General features: G+C 38.5%; 1 protein-coding gene across 12 annotated transcripts in view; it reads left to right on the forward strand.

Annotated features, from left to right (window-relative positions):
• Positions 1–17,585, forward strand: part of AFF4 (ALF transcription elongation factor 4) — a 53,511-nt gene that overhangs the window by 30,125 nt on the left and 5,801 nt on the right. For 6 of the 12 annotated variants that reach the window (XM_087754144.1, XM_087754143.1, XM_087754149.1 and 3 more), the window contains 15 exons: positions 1,102–1,150; positions 2,503–2,523; positions 3,049–3,103; positions 4,128–4,165; positions 4,532–4,694; positions 5,224–6,141; positions 8,456–8,544; positions 10,144–10,381; positions 12,530–12,627; positions 13,527–13,590; positions 13,740–13,876; positions 14,286–14,357; positions 15,089–15,182; positions 16,336–16,379; positions 17,240–17,463. In XM_087754144.1, the coding sequence (XP_087610270.1) occupies positions 1,102–1,150; positions 2,503–2,523; positions 3,049–3,103; positions 4,128–4,165; positions 4,532–4,694; positions 5,224–6,141; positions 8,456–8,544; positions 10,144–10,381; positions 12,530–12,627; positions 13,527–13,590; positions 13,740–13,876; positions 14,286–14,357; positions 15,089–15,182; positions 16,336–16,379; positions 17,240–17,463 (2,304 nt within the window). The remainder of the gene's footprint in view (positions 1–1,101; positions 1,151–2,502; positions 2,524–3,048; positions 3,104–4,127; positions 4,166–4,531; positions 4,695–5,223; positions 6,142–8,455; positions 8,545–10,143; positions 10,382–12,529; positions 12,628–13,526; positions 13,591–13,739; positions 13,877–14,285; positions 14,358–15,088; positions 15,183–16,335; positions 16,380–17,239; positions 17,464–17,585) is intronic. The other 6 variants (XM_087754147.1, XM_087754150.1, XM_087754148.1 and 3 more) reach the window with 4 other exon arrangements.

The following is a 17,585-nucleotide window of genomic DNA, read 5'->3' on the forward strand; positions in this document are numbered from 1 at the left end:
GTTTTCACTTAGTCGTTTTAAAATCAAGAGAGAGAACTAGTCAAGAACTTGCATAGTAATATGCTTAGTAATATCCTTTAATTTCTTGTCCCAGAACGCATTTTCAGATTTTAGACAAAAGCAGCTTTTATTTCTCTCAATTGTATCGTTGTTTTGAATATTGCCAAAATTAATAGTTTAACATCAGTAACATACCAGGTAAAATTGAATTAGATTTGTGCTGTTACCTTCCAAAAGTCTTTCTACTCCCTCTTGAAGTGATTAAACAGATTAAATAGTAAAAGAAGAATAGTTTATTCTTAGATATTCACAAGCAGCTTAATCTAAACACCTGGTACAGTGGGGAATTAAGGAAACAAATTAAAACTTAATTCCATAATGCTAAACCATAGAGTTACATTTTAGGAGCAACTGATCTTTAGGTGTGTAAATGAAGAGGCAAGGTTAGTCAAAACACAGAACCAGTTTTCAGCTCCTGTTTGAATTTTCTGGGAAGCTTTTAACAGCCTCAGTTCTTGTTTCTGTTGAACTACACAGTTTGCCAGAATTAAAGAAAAGGGAAGGACCCCACCCACCCACCCACCTGAAAAGCAGATTATATCAGTATGTATTCCTATTGTAAGAATTGGTTTCTGAGTTTGATTTCTGGATCTAAAGATTACTCATCTGCTAAAAAGCTATGTAGGGATGCTGAAACAAGTCAGAGCTTGACAGGCTGATCTATATCCCGTATGTAGAAGGCAATAGATTAATCTTGATTATATCCTGCATGTAGAAGGCAATAGATTAATCTTGATAGAAGCAAAGTAGTTTTTCACACCATTAATAACAAATTAAGTGTGTATTGGTTTAGACAGCAATGATTTAAATAATTTTCTAGATTTTATTGATTAAAATATTTGCTGTATTTAGTATTTTGTCTCTGCATCCACTCACTTCTTCAGTCTGTGGGAGATTGTACCTGGCATCAGCTAGTTATTACTTTCTCCTGTCTACTCAGCCGTTCTTGGTTTATTTAAGACTGTGTCCTTCTGGCAGCTTGGGAGCAACTTGTTTTGCTGGCTGAGTTTTCAACTGTGCATTTCTTTTTTCTTCTTCTAGAACGATATAATCCTTCATCAAAAACATCCAATGGTCATCAATCCAAATCGTAAGTGGCTATTGAGAAAATGTTTCTCAAACAACAGTCAAATTTTAAGAGACTTGGAAAATAGCTGTTTCTTCTACTAGAATGTGTCAGTTCTTGCGTAGACTCTTTAGCATACTTCTCCTTGACAGGCAGAAAAAGGAGATCATTTTTAAGCAGCCATTTTGTGGGACAGTAGACCAAATACGGCACATTGGAGTGAGTAACAAATACACTGTGCCGCCCTTCCGTTCCCCTGCTTTCTTGTCAGTTGTCAGGATAGGTGTGCAAGAGTTTGGACCTCGGAATTGGCTTGTGAACCAGAAAGGTATCAGTATATAAGAATGGGCAGGATAGGATGGGACTTGTCAAACATGTGCGTTGCAGAGCTGTCAGCTGGAAGCAGCTTGTAGCAGTTGCACAAATAGACAGGACAGGGAACTGTTTTGTATTGGAGGAGATAGCAAACTATGTTTGGGATCTAGTTAAGTTTATTCTACTCCGTCTCTTAACTGACTGGCAAACGTTTCTATTAGTTATGCACATGGACCCAACATTTTACTTTGTCAATCATGCAACTGGGAGAAAAAATAAAAAGCAACTGGAATATTGTAGATGGCTGTAGTCCACCTTTCTCATACCTGAAAATCAGCTATATGCTGTTAAAAGATTGTTTCCAAACAAATATGTCCATGAAAATGAAGGTTTACCAGCTGCTTGTATGTTTAATGAAAGTGGCCCTAGATTCTGAAAACTTGTTATTCTAAGTTGACATTTGTTGTGATGCAGTCGCAAAATGAAGTCTAGGTCGTCTGCTTGTCTGTGCACATGTTACAGTCTTAGCAAGATTAAAAAGCACATGACCTATGGGAAGGGAATAGAACAAAAAGAAAACCCCTTCAATTATTATAGACTTACAGTCAGTTTCCCAAAAACACGTCGTTTAAGAAGGTGCTCATATGCAGCCAGATCAACAAGTGGTAGAAATAGAAGTTCACCATTTGGCTTTGCTTTTGTCATAGCAGTATAGACCGCTAAGAAGGATCTGTGCTATTTTCCAAGCTGGGGAATGTGAGAACATCTAAGAACAAGAGATAGCATTGGACATGTGTTGAACTGGAATGCATAGGAAGAAAGTTGAGGAGGTGTTTACTGTGACAATAGTGTTTTAAATAATTTTTTAAAAGTGATTGTGATCTGGTCAAGAAACATGAAAAAGGAGATAAATGCATCCTTTGTCAAAGGATAGCAATGAAAAATATTTCAGGAACTAGATCCTAGAGGCTTATGTTTCTTTTCAGATCATCAGTAGAACAGCTGTACTATGAAACTCGGAAATATTAAACTTTTAATCCTTTCTCATTTTCTTTCTCCAGATGTGAATCGAACCAGACAGAGTAAGATGTTTTATTTTTGTAATCGAAGGTGTTTTTCAATAAGCCCAAAGGCCCTGTACCCTGCTATATGTTTTCAGTGTGTTCACATATTTTCAGTATTGTGAAATAGTGTGTGTATGTATGACTACCGTAAGTAATTATGGCTTTGCACTGTTGCCACGAGACAGGAAACAGCCACTAGCGTTAGCTGTCTTGATTCTATTTAAAACAGTATTCTTGGCTATTGTGTTTAAGAAGTTGAATATACACAAGTTAGCTCCTTCTCCATTAGTAAATTGTGTCAAATTTCCTTTCTAAATTTAACAGAATGGACCAGGGAGTCAAAGTACTAGAATCCTTATTCTTCTCTAATCAATGGCTTAACTCACCATTCTTAAACATTAAATGTTAGAATGGTATCTTGTGGATTTCACCCACGCAGCCTACTTTGTAGTATAAACAGTAGTGTGTTGAAATATAGAAGAATGCTTTGAAAGTAATTAAAGTACGTGGAAAAACTTGTCTCACTTTCTCTCTTTTACTTAGTATGTTGAAAGATGACTTAAAACTTAGCAGTAGTGAAGACAGCGATGGAGAGCAGGTATGTTCATTAAATCAGAGTTTCAGAAAAGCATAGCGAATGTGCTCACGGTTCAGTACTTCAGCAGTGTTCAATATTCTGACAGCAAAGTGAGAAGTTTAAGAGGAGATTTATGATTAAGAAAGAAAAATCAAATGGCATGTTTTTAGACAAACCTAGAGTATTCCTAATTGTAAATTTGGGGAAAATTATCTGTTTTGTTGAAACAGTATGCTTTTATCTAGAAAATCTTGTTTTACTGATTTCAAATGGGCTTTATCTGAACATAAAATGGCAATAGTGTACTTTTAAAACATGTAATGGCCCGCCGTTTCAAGATAGAACCCATCACGTTCTGCCACTCCGGCTGAAGAGTACATGGTATGAACGTCTCTGCACATTAGTAGCTTGGGACTCTGTTTGCGATGATAAGGAATGCTGTGCCTATAACTGGGAGTATCGCAGCACCTTTATTTTTATCAAAAAGTCTCTTTTTTCCTCTTTGTCAATATTAACTTTGTGCAGCTTCTGCCAGAAATGGCATTTGGCATGCTAAATTAAAAATACTTGTAGGGTCTGTGCTACCCAACAGTAATCCACACTCCTCTTTTGTTTCTTTTCTTCCTGTTCCCAGTTCTAGTACTTGATTTTCTCCATGTGGAAAATGTTGAGATAGTACATTTAGTTGGTTAACTCCTAGTACTCTGGGCATCTCAGGAATAGCATTGTAAAATGTTGAGTCATCCGATTCAGAAAGATGGAAACATGGTATTAGTGAGTGGTGGCAATAGGAACTCTTAGAACAGAATATATAGGACTCTGGGATAATAGATTTGTGGTGAAAACTTGGAGAAAATAACTCTGTTTTTCTTTCTGCATAAGGAAAATGCAGACATTTAAACTGCTGCAAGTACTGAATTAGGATGCTATTCAGGCTAAATAATTTAAAACATTTAAAGGCTCTAAATTGATGCTTTGCAACTTAATTGTATATATAGTCCTAAAGTAACTTCCAGAAGCTTCATGCTCTTTTTCTTAATTGCAGGACTGCGATAAGACAGTGCCAAGGAGCACACCTGGAAGGTAGGCATTCCTGGTGGATTGCGGCATAGAAAGTAGAGTGGTGATATTCAGCCCAGTCAGCACTCTTGACTTCATCTCATTTCTAAAATTCATGTTTGTCTTTTGTCTTGTGTTAGAGCAAAAGGTGATTAGAATTTAATCAGTGACTAAATAGCGTATATCCTGCAAATTATACTAACCACTTTGGGAAGGGGGAAAAAACAAAGGCTGTTGTTTGTTTCCAGGGTGAACTGTGTTCAGTTATGTTGAATTTTCCAGTGAATGTTAATTAAAATATTACATTTTATTCTTTCTAATGAAAGGACTTCTAGGATATATTTGTGCCTTGGGTAGCATTTGTTTATTTTTCCTCATTTTTGTTTTCAGTAATTCTGAACCTTCACAGCATAACAGTGAAGGAGCAGATAATTCAAGGGATGACTCGAGCAGCCATAGTGGATCTGAAAGCAGTTCAGGATCTGACTCTGAAAGTGAAAGCAGTTCCAGTGATAGCGAAGCTAATGAACCATCACAGAGTGCATCCCCTGAGGTAGGATTTGACATGTATTTGGGCTGTCTTCATTAGCTTGGCATTAATCCTGAGTTTTAAAAGCAGAAAAAAATTCATAAATTCTCAAACAGTTTAAAAAAAAAAACAACAAACTTACAAACGTGGGATCACTTTCAAGATGGAAGATTCTTTTGCTAAAGTACCTGTAATGGGATATGGTAACAATTATATAAGCACATATTTGATGTTTGAGGTGATTTTTACCACCAGTTACCTGTTGGAGTGCAGAAATTAGATATAGTAACAGTAGCTTAAAAAACTGTGGGCTTTTATTCTAGAAAGCTATGGCAGCAAGTATTGCCTGTTGATAATAGCTGCTCCAGATGAAGGAAGAATGAGAGCTGTTATTTGTTACCTGTATTCATCAAGCTATATTTCATTTGTTATTTATCTCAGGTTTTTTGGTGCACCTCTTGCTTTGGCATGCAGCATAGTACAGCTGTCCCGTGGAAAAGATGGAAGAAATGTGAAATATTTTATCTAATGCTGTTTTTTAATTTGTTTTTAGCCAGAGCCACCACCAACAAACAAGTGGCAACTGGATAACTGGTTGAACAAAGTTAATTCACATAAAGTGTCACCAGCTTCTTCCGTGGACAGCAATATCCCATCCTCCCAAGGCTACAAAAAAGAGGGACGGGATCAGGGGACAGGGAGCGGGTACACTGATCAAAGTGGATCCAAAGATTCAATTTCTTCTACACCGGGGCGAGATTCCAAACCCACCCAAAAGGGCTCAGAGAGCAGTCGCGGCAGGCAGAAATCACCTGCCCAGAGTGACAGCTCAACACAGAGGAGGACTGTAGGTAAAAAGCAGCCCAAGAAAGCAGAAAAGACATCTGTTGAAGAGCCTAGAGGAGGTCTTAAAATAGAAAGTGAAACCCCAGTAGACATGGCAACAAATATACCTTCAAACAGGCATAAGGCAGCCACAAAAGGCTCCAGAAAACCCAATATAAAGAAAGAGCCCAAATCTTCCCCTCGGCCTACCACAGAGAAAAAGAAATACAAGGCTTCAAGCAAATCTGCCCAGAAATCCAGGGAATTCATAGAAACAGATACCTCATCCTCTGATTCAGATGAAAATGAGAGCCTGCCTCCTTCATCACAAACACCCAAATACTCTGAGAGCAATAGGACTCCTGTTAAATCTTCCATGGAGGAGGATGACAGCTTTTTTCGGCAAAGAATGTTCTCTCCTATGGAAGAGAAAGAGCTTCTTTCACCACTCAGTGATCCTGATGAAAGGTACCCACTTATTGTGAAGATTGACCTGAGCCTCTTATCAAGAATACCAGGGAAGCCTTACAAGGATGCTGATGCACCCAAAGTGGAAAAGAAAAACGTGCCAGAGAAGCACGCGAGAGAATCCCAGAAGCAGCCGTCTGACAAAAGTTCTGCGAAAGGCAAAAGGAAACATAAGCAGGTGATAATTTTGTAGACAGATTTACCTGTTATCTTAGCCCCTTAGTGGATTGCTGCTGGTGTCAAGCGTGTAGCCCAGCAACCCAGGTGATACCTCAATGTAGTGACACTGAGCAATTTAGGAAATTACTTTGGCTGTTTTGTGTAGAATACATTGATCATCCCTGTGCTGTTACAGCAGAGACTATTGTGATTTTCTTCTGGAGTGAAGAGGGGAAGGGAGAAGGCTGCACCTGTAGGAGTGCTGGTGCTGTAGCTAGAGCTCATGGAGGTAGCCCAGCTTCTGTACCTCTGAGCACTGCATCCTGCCCTCTCATGCCTCCACTTGATCTGGCACCAGCCCCTGTTGCACTGCAGGCCAGCTCAGGCAGCTGATCCAATGGAAAATTCATCTGGGAAAAAAAAAAAAAAGGCAGTTTTCAGCTGGATCAGCTACCTGAACCAGTGAATCATGCGATTGCATAGTGCCAGGATGAGGGATGGGGCAGAAATGGGCGTGGGGCATGGCAGCAGCAGAAACCATAATCTCAGGGGTGCTGTTTAACTGGGAGCAGAGGTATCTCTCCATAATGATATTTAATCTTTTTAGAAAAAAACATTTCATCTTTGCAACTATAAATAAAAAGCAGGAATGCCTGGGGGCAGTAAAATGGACAGGAATCAATGGGGGAGCTGAATAGAAGTAATACTCTTGGAGGGGGAAATGGTAAGAAGTAGTTGGTGGTGTAATTCTAAACTGCTTTTAGAAACTTCAGAACATAGACAGTCTGTATAAAGAGCAAACCTGTGACTGTCAGATGGACTCGGTGATCCAATCAGTTTTTATAAATTTCTGGTTTCCATGAAGTTAGGACTGTGAAGCCCTGGTTCAGGGATTAAAAAATTGCCATGCTACTCTGGATTTCATTTTGAAAATTTCATTTTGACAGGGATTTGGCAGTGGTTGTAAGACTTCGTTGACATGTGGAATCAAAGGATTACATGCTATCATTCAGAAAGTCATTTGACTCTCCGGAAGAGATAGATAAACAGTTTCAGTTAAACCAGTTTTCCTACAGAGCAACTTAAGTAAACTCGGTCACTTACTGAAATGAGTGTCGTCTAGGAGACTTGACATGTAACTGCAAACAGAGGTTTTTCCTGTAGTGTTCCTAACTAAGATGCCTGTTTTCTCTGGATAAGGAAATGAAGTGAGAAAGTATGAGCTTTTTTTGTAAAATGGGAATAACTCTGACCAGTACAGTGATTAATTATTTTTTGCAAGTGTTCCTGTATAATTCCTAATGTTCCTGGGAATGCACTCACATGCTCCAGTGGCTCTGAATACACGGACTTCTATTTCTTTGACCAGTTATGCCTTTCAGCACACATTTGGAGTTATAGCATTAAAGATCTGTGCTCTTACATCTAAACCAGAAAACTTTGGTAAAACCAATTAAATTTAGGCTTTATCCCAGCAAATAGTCTGGTTGTTGATTGTTTTGAATCCTCAGATTACTCTGATGCTTACTGGTGCATACCAGAGAAGGTGCAAGCCTGTTTGAGGCAACTAAGGAAAAAACCTACCCTTTCCCCACACCCCTCCAGTTTTTGGGTTTGTGAGCGCTCTGCACGCAACTGTCGCCGCTTGATTTGTACACGATATTTGCTCATGTGTTTCCTTGATCGTAAGGCTCAGGGTTGCAGCATTGGTGTAACAAAAATGAAACCTTTTGGGTTTGAATCTGGGTTATGTTACCAGGTGACTTATTCTGCGAGGCCCTATTTTCCATTTTATTCACTGTATTGATACTTCTAGTGCTTGCTGAAGACAGCTTAGAAATTTACATTCAAGGCCCTTTGACTTTAGGATTAAATTTATATAAAAATCTATTCTTCCACATCTCTGAGCTTACTTTAATAGGCTGCAAGACTTTTTACCTTTTTCTGGCATTCATAAGACCACCTCTGTTAGGCTCCACAACATAAAATCTGTCTCCTGATATCTTATTGAAGCCTTTGACAGATTTTTCTGGTATTTCATGGTGATAATATGTTTGTGCTAAAATGAACAACTTAGCTGCTACTTCTTTTGTGCAGGTTGGTAATTTAGAAGCCAGGCTTTGTTCTTCATTATGTTCCAGTATCAGGGTCTGGTCAAATATTTGAAACAGACTAGATGCTGTAGGACGTGTTTTTGTGGTCTGTACATACCTTGCTCTGTACACTGCAAAATGCCTGCTAAATTAAGTCTTCTAATGTGAAACATTGCCCCTATCAGTGAAGCTGTAAATGTGGACGTTTGCCTGGATGTATTTCTTGTTTGCTTTATTCAGAATGAGGATGAAAACAGAGCCAGTGAGAGCAAGAAAACGAAACTGGAAGAAAAAGCTCCATCAGGACACAAGACTTCTAGCAGTAGGGAGTGAGTATCTTGGCTATGTTTTCAACATTGAAGGCTCAGGGTGATCAAGGAGAAGATGGGTGCCCATCTTCCCCCCTCTTCTCCTCCTCCCCCTTTCCCCCAACAAGTGTCTCCTCATTATTAATCAGTGGGTAAAATTTCATTGCTGCTTACCCTTCAGAGTTTCTACTAGTAGTTGGTGGAAATTAATTTCCATAACCAGAAACATTGGCCAAGGACAATTGTTTTACATAACAGAAGTAAGGTAACCCCTCATGTGAAGGGTTGGTGTATTATGGAATATATGCTTCCTGGTTTTTCTCTAATATACAGTGGGGTTTTGTTTTGTTTGAGAAATCAGCTGTGCATCTAGCTTTTTGATCTTGCAAAATCTGTGCTTTTAAATTAACCCAATCTGGTAGTTGTCCATTTAGTAAGTTTGTAAACTGAGAATAAATTACTTAACTGGCGTTGTCTGGGAAGCTCATGGCATTGAGAATTGGATCCATGGATTTAGCCTCACATTTGCTTGATAGATTAGCTGAAGAAAAGCGTGAGTGACACAAATGCAAAGTAATACAGAATTAGCAAATCAATAACATTGTTTAATACTCTTTTACTTGTATGTTATTTCTGTAATTTTCCATGCTGTTTGGAATAGCTATTATGCTTTCCTTTGATTTATTTCTTGGTCAATGTTAATCCACAGGAACGAGTAAGGTTTTTTTTTTCCACTGTCCTTTAAAACTCCTATTTCAGATCAAGCAACTGAAAACTGGTGTAATTATGTCATGGAAAATATTTCCGTATAGTGAATAATTGCCAAACTACAAATATGTGAGAAGCTGCAGCACATCAGATGCTAGAAATCTTGTTTGCCCATTCTGAATTAAACAGTGTCTTACTATTTGTTAGGAAACAGATGTAGAATGAACGGATGCATTTCTACCTTGATTATGCTTTTTTACCTATTATTTCTGATATTTGCTGGATTGCCAGTGCAGTTATCTGAAGGACATTTAATTAAATGAAACTATATGATTTTATAAAAATAATGTGTAGAAATTATTATTATGGGAAGCCAAGAATAGTCAACAGTAGCCCTCAGCAGCCAAGGTAAGAGTGTACTGAAAGGCTATGCTGAGAAAGCTTTCCAGTTTCCTGGGTTCCAGAGATCATTTATCTGGACCATCTTTTTTCTGAGCTGTTAGGTTGACTAGTCTGCAACAGACAGGCTGGCGCTAACGTTGGCATTAATGTCTTACATTGTAAGTGTTTGGGGTGTTTTTTTAAGAACAGTTGTAGGGATGTGGTTTTATGGTTAGAACTTGTCTACTGTGTTTTCAGGTCAGAACAAATGAAATGGTGAAAACAAGTTCAATCTGGCTTCATAGAAACCTAGTTACCGAGATGATTATTCTCTTTCTTTTCCTCCATATCTGGTTTTCTAGGTCTAACAACAAAAATCTTGTTTGTTTTAAAAAAAAAAAAAAGTTGTTTTTTAATTTAAAATTTTTAAAAAACTAGTTTTGTGATGTTGGTTTTTGGGTTTGTTTTTTTGTTGTTGTTTGTTAGGGGAAAAAAAAAAAACCCAAACCTGAATTCGTTCATTTTGTCCAGGTCTTCAAAGCCAAGTGCTGTTAAAGAGAAGGATTTACTGCCGTCTCCTGCTGCCCCAGTCGTGCAGAAGGACTCCAAGCAAGAACATGGGTCCCGGAAGAGGACGGTCAGTCAGTCGTCATCCTTAAAGTCCAGCAGCAACCTTAGCAAGGAGAGTAGCAGTGGCAGTAAAAGCAGCTCATCTTCTAAACAAAAGAAGACAGAGGGGAAGGGTTCTAGCAGTGCTAAAGAAACCAAGGTAAAGGGCTTATTCTGTAAATGCCTTAAGCCTGTTTCTTTGCTTTGCAGTTTGGCATGCTCGGTGTGATCTAAACAATAATTTGAAGTTCAAGTTAAAATGTAATTAGTTTTAGATATACATTGTTTCATGTCATAGTACTTAAGCACTTTGGAAGTCTATAAATTAGAAAATAACTTGGGAGAGATCATGGAATACTAATGCTTATTCCTACCAAATTCTTATGTTAGTTAGTGAAATGTGTTTAGTCATCTTCTGATTACTGATGTTGCTTATTTATTGTTTAATTTGTTAATAAGAAGTAGCACTAGAAAGCTGTTTACACAACAGTAAATGGAACATTGAAGTTACTCTTGTCTCGTCAGAGCAGATACAGATCTTGCCCTGATTTTTTAAGGAGAGCAGGAGCTTGGTCCATGCTCAGTGCTAGGATGCGAAGCTATAGCTCTCATTTTATGACATTGTGGGACCCCAGAAAGACTATTGTAACTCCAGCTCAGGAATGTACAGCACTCTCCATGGTTGGAGTGGAGAAAACATGGTTATACAGATGGTGCAGAAAATGTTTTTTTAAGAGATTTAGGTTAGGAAGATATTTAGATGGTGGAATTTAAAAATATACAAGATGATGATACTCTTAGCAGTATATAAATATGTATTACTGGACAAAAATTAGCCTGTGAGAACATCTGAGAGTGTATTGCTGAATACCTGTGATGAGCAGTTTCTATCGTATAGCCAGTTGTTGAGCATAGTCTGCTTAACTGGGAGGGATTTCACCTTTGTCTTTGCGATTCCAGCGCGTGCTGCCGGTGCTGGTGCGGCTGTCTCCAGGCGCTCTGGAGCAAAGCCCTGGAGCCTCTGACAGGAGACTCCGGTAGTTTAAGCAACTGCTAAACGTCAGTAGTTGGATTTGCAGTTTCTGAAAAGCTTAGAAGCAAAATCTAAAAATGTTCAGGAAGGATAATTGATTTGAGGAGGAGTAAAGCAGCAAACAGACATTAGCAGTGGCAGAAAGTAACTTAGTCATCAGGGTGGAGTTAATGAATATCTGAACTGGGAGACATGCTGTATTACTTCAGATGCCAATACCATGAGATTTTAGAAGCTTGGCAGGATTGCGTGTATCGGCGGCTGTGTAAGACACTTCCAGGAGCTGTAGATGGTGCATTTACCTTACAGGCTGAGGCTTTGCCCTTTCTTTATTCGTCAGCATAGAAATGTCCCTAAGCCAGTTGTTAATTTGTGAGATGCTTATCCTTTTATACTTCAGATATGCTTAGTCATGCCTTTCTTAAAGTAGTATGTACTCTTCCTGCATTGCACTGCATGTTTTGTTATTTTTTCTGCATTACAGTGGTAGATAGTACATTGCTGTGCAAATCTGGTGCCTTGCAACTCCAGGATCCTTCTGGTTAGCAATAGTCTGATAAATGTAGGTTATGAAATGCATCTATATAGATGGCCTTTGGTCATGATAAATCAAGAGGGCAGAAAACACATATGAAGCTGGGGAGTCGCTTTATACTGTTTAGCTACCAAAAATGGATTCACTTATGATTCACAGAGTGTTTCTAGTGTCCGGTCTTTAGCCTGAAGTGTCATGTTGAGCCGTGTATAATTTAGGGTAGCAAGGACAGCATGTTGTGAAGACAGCTGACTTTTCTCCCTGAAGATGATGCTTGCTTTTCCGAAATACATTTTTTTTTTCAAGGCAAAGATATTCAGCAGAGTTTATTGTTGATAGAAATGAGAAATCATAAAAATATTCATCATGTCTTTGTTAGAGTGGAAAAACAGGACTTAGAAACGGTGACATGGGAGATTCAGGGAGGGATTTCCTGGACCCAGGTGTGTCCAGAAAGCCTTGGCTGCATTCTTTCCTCTAATGGGGATCTCCTGGAGCATTAGAGTGAGGAGCTTGATAATAGCTTCTGCGTCTGCCTCTGTGCCAGCATCAGGTGAAAGCCTCATGGAAGCTGTGTTACTGTCTGTGGCAAATGGTGGCTAAAGCAGCTGCAAAACTGACTTTATTTCATATGATGCATGAAGTTATGGGAGAAATTTATACAATAAATGCTTTTCTTGAAGGCAGAGAAGATTTAACTGTTCTTTAAATTTATTATTCGGCAACAATTTTCCTTTCAGGAAAAGATTCTGAACAATTCATCAAACTGCCCTCCTGCGTCTGCTCAGTCTACGGAAAGTTCAAAGTCAAGAAGAGCAAAACTTGTTTTTGATGATAGGTAAGAAGAGCAAAAGGTGCCTCTGTCTTTGTAGGGATGTGAATCTCCAAGCATAGGCAGCTCCCCGTGGAGAAGAGGCCTCCTTTTGCTTCACAAAAGATGTTAAGTCAAGCTCAGACTCTGGAGAGCTGCACATTGTTCCTGCAGCGATATGCTTGTCTGTCTGCTGCCTGTGCCATTTACTTGGCAGACAACTCAGTCCTTGAGAAGGAACCGTGGCCTGCCCTGTACATTCCTACCAAGCATAAAAGGACCATGCAGTAGACTTAAATAGCTCAGGGTTGTTCTGTTTTTAAATGCTGATGGGCCCTTTTCACCTTAGCAGGACACTGCTGCTACCTTTCTGCCTGTTCTCTTCTCAACAGAGCCCGCTTCCTCTAGAGTCAGGAGTTGTGGTCATTGATAGTAGAGAGGAGCCTTCGTTTTTGAAATTCCAGATCCACAAGAGTGGGGATTGGAATTTAATCCTGTGGGGTCATAGAAAATATCTTGAAAAGAAAATGAAACAAATATTTTACTGTCTTATGCAGGCTTTAGGTTTCACTTGTACCAACTCAAATCTCAGCACAATGCTTGCTCTTAAAGCATTTCTCTTTGTTGTTCTTTAAATTCACTTTACAGATCATGTGTGCTTATCAGCTTGCTTGAAATAGTGTTTTGAATTACGTGAAACTGGGGAACTAAGTTTAAACTACTTTTAACAATTTTATCATACTGTAACTAATCATACTCTTTAACTATTTTAACAACTTTTTTTACATTTTTGTCATAGTGTAGCTCCTGTAACTTGAGTTAGACAGAAAAAAATACTAAATTTGGCAACGTTAAGAAACTCCAGTCATAAAAGGAAATGCAATATGGGTGCGGCTGAGTCCATAAATTTGTGTCCTCTGTTGCAGGACTTACTCAGCTGATCATTATTTACAAGAAGCAAAGAAGTTAAAACATAATGCAGATGCATTGGTAAGTAAATCTCCAATACTTATCCAATGTTTGCACATTATACTGGGGTTTGTTTACTGCTTTTGCTATTGTGCTCCCCTTCTGTACTGGAGCTTTCTTGTACTTCCTCTCTGGTTTTTGTCCTTAAAAGTTTTTTCCAATCTCCTCAGTCTGACAGGTTTGAGAAGGCTGTGTACTACCTAGATGCTGTAGTGTCATTCATTGAGTGTGGGAATGCATTGGAGAAAAATGCTCAGGAATCCAAGTCCCCGTTCCCTATGTATTCAGAAACTGTGGAATTAATCAAGTAAGCATTGCAAAGCATATACAAAAGTCAAGTGGGTGGGAAAGAGGTCTGGAAATCAGAGCTTCTAAATTTACTGAAGTTTTGCTGCCAGCTTTTGAAATCTGTTATCATTCTCCAATAAAACTGGATCACTTACCGGTTCATTCCAGTTGCTGAGGCTTAAAGTGTTTTCATGAAGGTTGAGATGCTTTTTGCTAAGGCTCTTGAAGTCTCTCTGCAACTCATGACACATGAGAAGCAAAATTATTCCAATTACTACCTAGTCAGCATTTTGTTTAGGATCTGAGAGAGGTTCCTGAAATCATGAAGACAGTTGAAACTAGAAATTCGTAAGAGTGTCAGTGTTTTGTGATTGATAAATGATACTGTAATCTTTATTTTGTTGTTTACTTGATGTCTTTGTTTGTAGATACACTATGAAGCTGAAGAATTACTTGGCACCGGATGCTACAGCTGCAGATAAAAGACTAGCAGTGCTTTGGTATGTGTATTCTGAACTGAATACAATGCACTGATTAATTTCAAATGTTTTATCTGCATGAAATGCTGTATTACACTTAGTTGTCAGGTGTTTCTGAAACAAATACGTGAGTTTTTTCCACTTGTCTGTACGTAAAGATTAATGCTGTATATCTGATTACTGTAAATTGGGGCAGAGGGGATGTTGACAACGAGGACCAAGACTTTGAAATATTGAGGAAATTACTACATTTGTAGAGAGTAACAGCAGAAAGGATGAGGGTCCTTCCTATGTACTCATCCAGTGATAAGCCCAAATTTGGACTGGCTGTAAAGAATTGTCACTAGCCTCTAGATCAACACAGCAGGTGTAGAGGACCAGAACCAGTTGGTGTCACGTGGAAAAGAAAGGGGAGGCCATGGCAGAACGCATTAGACTCAGTATGTCCTGACACGAGCGAAAAATAAATGAAACGCTTGTCTAGGAGGTGGCTTAGTGTTGTCTTCTAAGATGAGAACTGGAAACTGATTATATCAGCAAGATGACTGAAAATTACAGTTTCAGCTTAAGGCGCACAGAGCTGTTTTTATTCCCTTGAGAATTTAAAGTGCTTATGGATTGTTTGGTAGACCTACAGCTTGTGAGTTGGCAGGGGAAGCTTTAAAAACACAGGTACTAGATTTTTGAACCTCACTCAGTTGCGATAAACTTGACTTTAACTGTAAATGTTTTGTTATTCTGTCTTTGGTCAGTCTTCGGTGTCAATCTCTACTATACCTAAGGCTTTTCAAACTGAAAAAGGAAAGTGCATTGAAATATTCTAAAACTCTGACTGAACATCTAAAGGTAATTGCATATGTATTTTCTTAAAATATTAAAACCTAACCAAATTAAAGCTCTACATCACTTAAAATTCCTGAATCCAATTTTCAGACTGCTACATGTGAACTTGGAATATACCCTATTGAGAACTGGACCTTGAAAGTATATTAAAGTTGAGTAGTTCAAAGCTGGGAAGAGACAGCATGGCTGTCATAACCCTACTGGTCCTAGCATGATAGCTCTCTATTAATAATTTGATCTAGCTTTTGTCTTTTTAATAAATTTAGTAGGCTTCAAGGAGTATTTAAAAACATTTTTCTTGCTGAAGATATAACAAGTTGAAACTTCACTTTCATATTTAAGCTTAAGGGAATTCAGGATCTACGGGTGCGTTACATGGGCTGCAGCTATTCAGCCCTCGTAAAAGCCGGCACTAGAGCCAGCTTCTAATTCAAAACCAAATTGGTCTGAGTTTTTGTTGTTTGCAGTGGGATATTTGTTATTTCCCTCCCGCCCCATGAATTTATCTAAATTCCTCTGCAACTGATTTAATAGTGCTGTCAGGGAAAGGGGACCAAGAGAGACATCCTTTGAATTAATTTATTTGAATCAAGATGTTGCAGATGAGAAAACCAGTTATCATACTTCTGTAATGTTACTCAGTGCTTAATCTAGACTGAGATTTTCAAAGGAACGCTTGAGAATAGGTAACTAATGTCATTGGGTTTCTCTGGAACTTCCAGCTATTGATACTGAGAGGAAACAGGCTTGTCACGTGCCTGACTTCTCAGAGGTTTTGAGACACCTTTAATTGTTCAGTGCTAGTAATAACAGGGATTTCTTCCTATTGATGGGCTGAAAAACAAAATGGTATCGTAAGAGGCAATGGGATCTAATGATTAGAACAAATAACTACTCCAATCCTATATATTTAGTGGCCTCCTTTGTGTTGCTAAATTAAGCCTTTAATTTGTGTCTTAGTCATCAGTAAAAAAAGGATATTTTTCCCAAATTTGAATTTACTTTGATATTATTCAGAATTTTGGTTATTGCTTAAAAGAAAAAAATACAAAAATTTAATTTGATCAAAAAAATAACTAATTAAATAACCAGATAAAGTATAACTAGTTAAAGTATAAACATAAACCAGGTGACAAATTTATTTTTCCTCAAACAGAATTCCTATAATAATTCTCAAGCACCGTCACCTGGTATGGGAAGGTAAGTAGTAAAAGCTGTTACTTGTATTTCTCAACTTCTAGCTACTTTTCTACATAAGCTGTGTGCCTGGGGTGCTCAAAGAGTAGCTTTTCAGTCTTTGAAGTGTTGGGTTGGTTGTTCTAAGGGCGTAGATTTTGATTCAGTTGTTTGCGTAATTATTCTGATAAAAGGTTTGGAAGGCTGCTGCTTGTGGTAGTGCTCTGCAGAGAGTTTGTTGGGCAACTCCTTGTTGCAAAAAAAAAAAAAGGGTCAGTGTGTCACTAACACACAAGTCACTTATCTCAGTGAGTTTTGTTGTCTTATTTAATGCTTTTTCCCTCAAAACAATAGTTTTATTAATGCTGCAAGCCCAGATGGCTGCAAGTACTTTCAGGGTTGTCTGTTCCATAGTATGGCAATTTACTTCTATTCTTTAAAACCTAACAATGGACCTTTGATAGATTATTCTGTGAGTTTTGGGAGGGCGTTTCAGATTTGCATCGTGCTATCTGAAAGTGTAATATGGCAGTATAGTTACCATGTAGTTGTAATGTTTTCATTATTATTCTTTAAGGTTCAATTTATTTAAACAATGAATTTAAGATTTTATTGAATTAAAAGGTGATGAGGTTTGGTGATTAGGTTTTGGCTGTGAAGCTAAAACATAAAAGTTGGAGGATCCTCAGCAGTTGTTACCAGCTCATGCCTTTCATTTGTTGTAGGGCAAATCCTGACTTCTTAATGTGTAAAGTGGGAGTGCTTTAGCATCTCACACCCTGAGATGTGGGAAGAAAGGTCTTACAGAGTATTAATCTTAGAGCATGATATGACTGACGTACATATATTTGCATTTTACAATTTAATATTTTTCTTTGGATAAGCAGCAAGCCTGTCGGTATGCCGTCTCCAGTCTCTCCAAAGCTGTCTCCAGGGAATTCAGGAAATTACTCTTCCGGGGCAGCCAACCCTTCAGGGAGCGGGTCTTCGGTGACGATCCCCCAGAGGATCCATCAGATGGCAGCCAGCTACGTCCAAGTTACGTCCAACTTCCTCTATGCCACTGAAATTTGGGACCAAGCCGAACAGCTGTCTAAAGAACAGAAAGGTAAGGGCTGGCACAGGTGAATTATAACATCAGATGTACCAGAGTGCGCTGAAACGCTCAGAGGCTTTGAATTTTGGAGTTGCAGTTAATGGTGCACAGGATGCTCAACCAGGTCCTCTGCA

The sequence above is a fragment of the Nipponia nippon genome, unplaced genomic scaffold (assembly GCF_047370975.1).
Source record: "Nipponia nippon isolate SJK-2023a ecotype South Korea unplaced genomic scaffold, ASM4737097v1 scaffold_17, whole genome shotgun sequence".
In the NCBI taxonomy this organism is placed as follows: Eukaryota; Metazoa; Chordata; class Aves; order Pelecaniformes; family Threskiornithidae; genus Nipponia; species Nipponia nippon.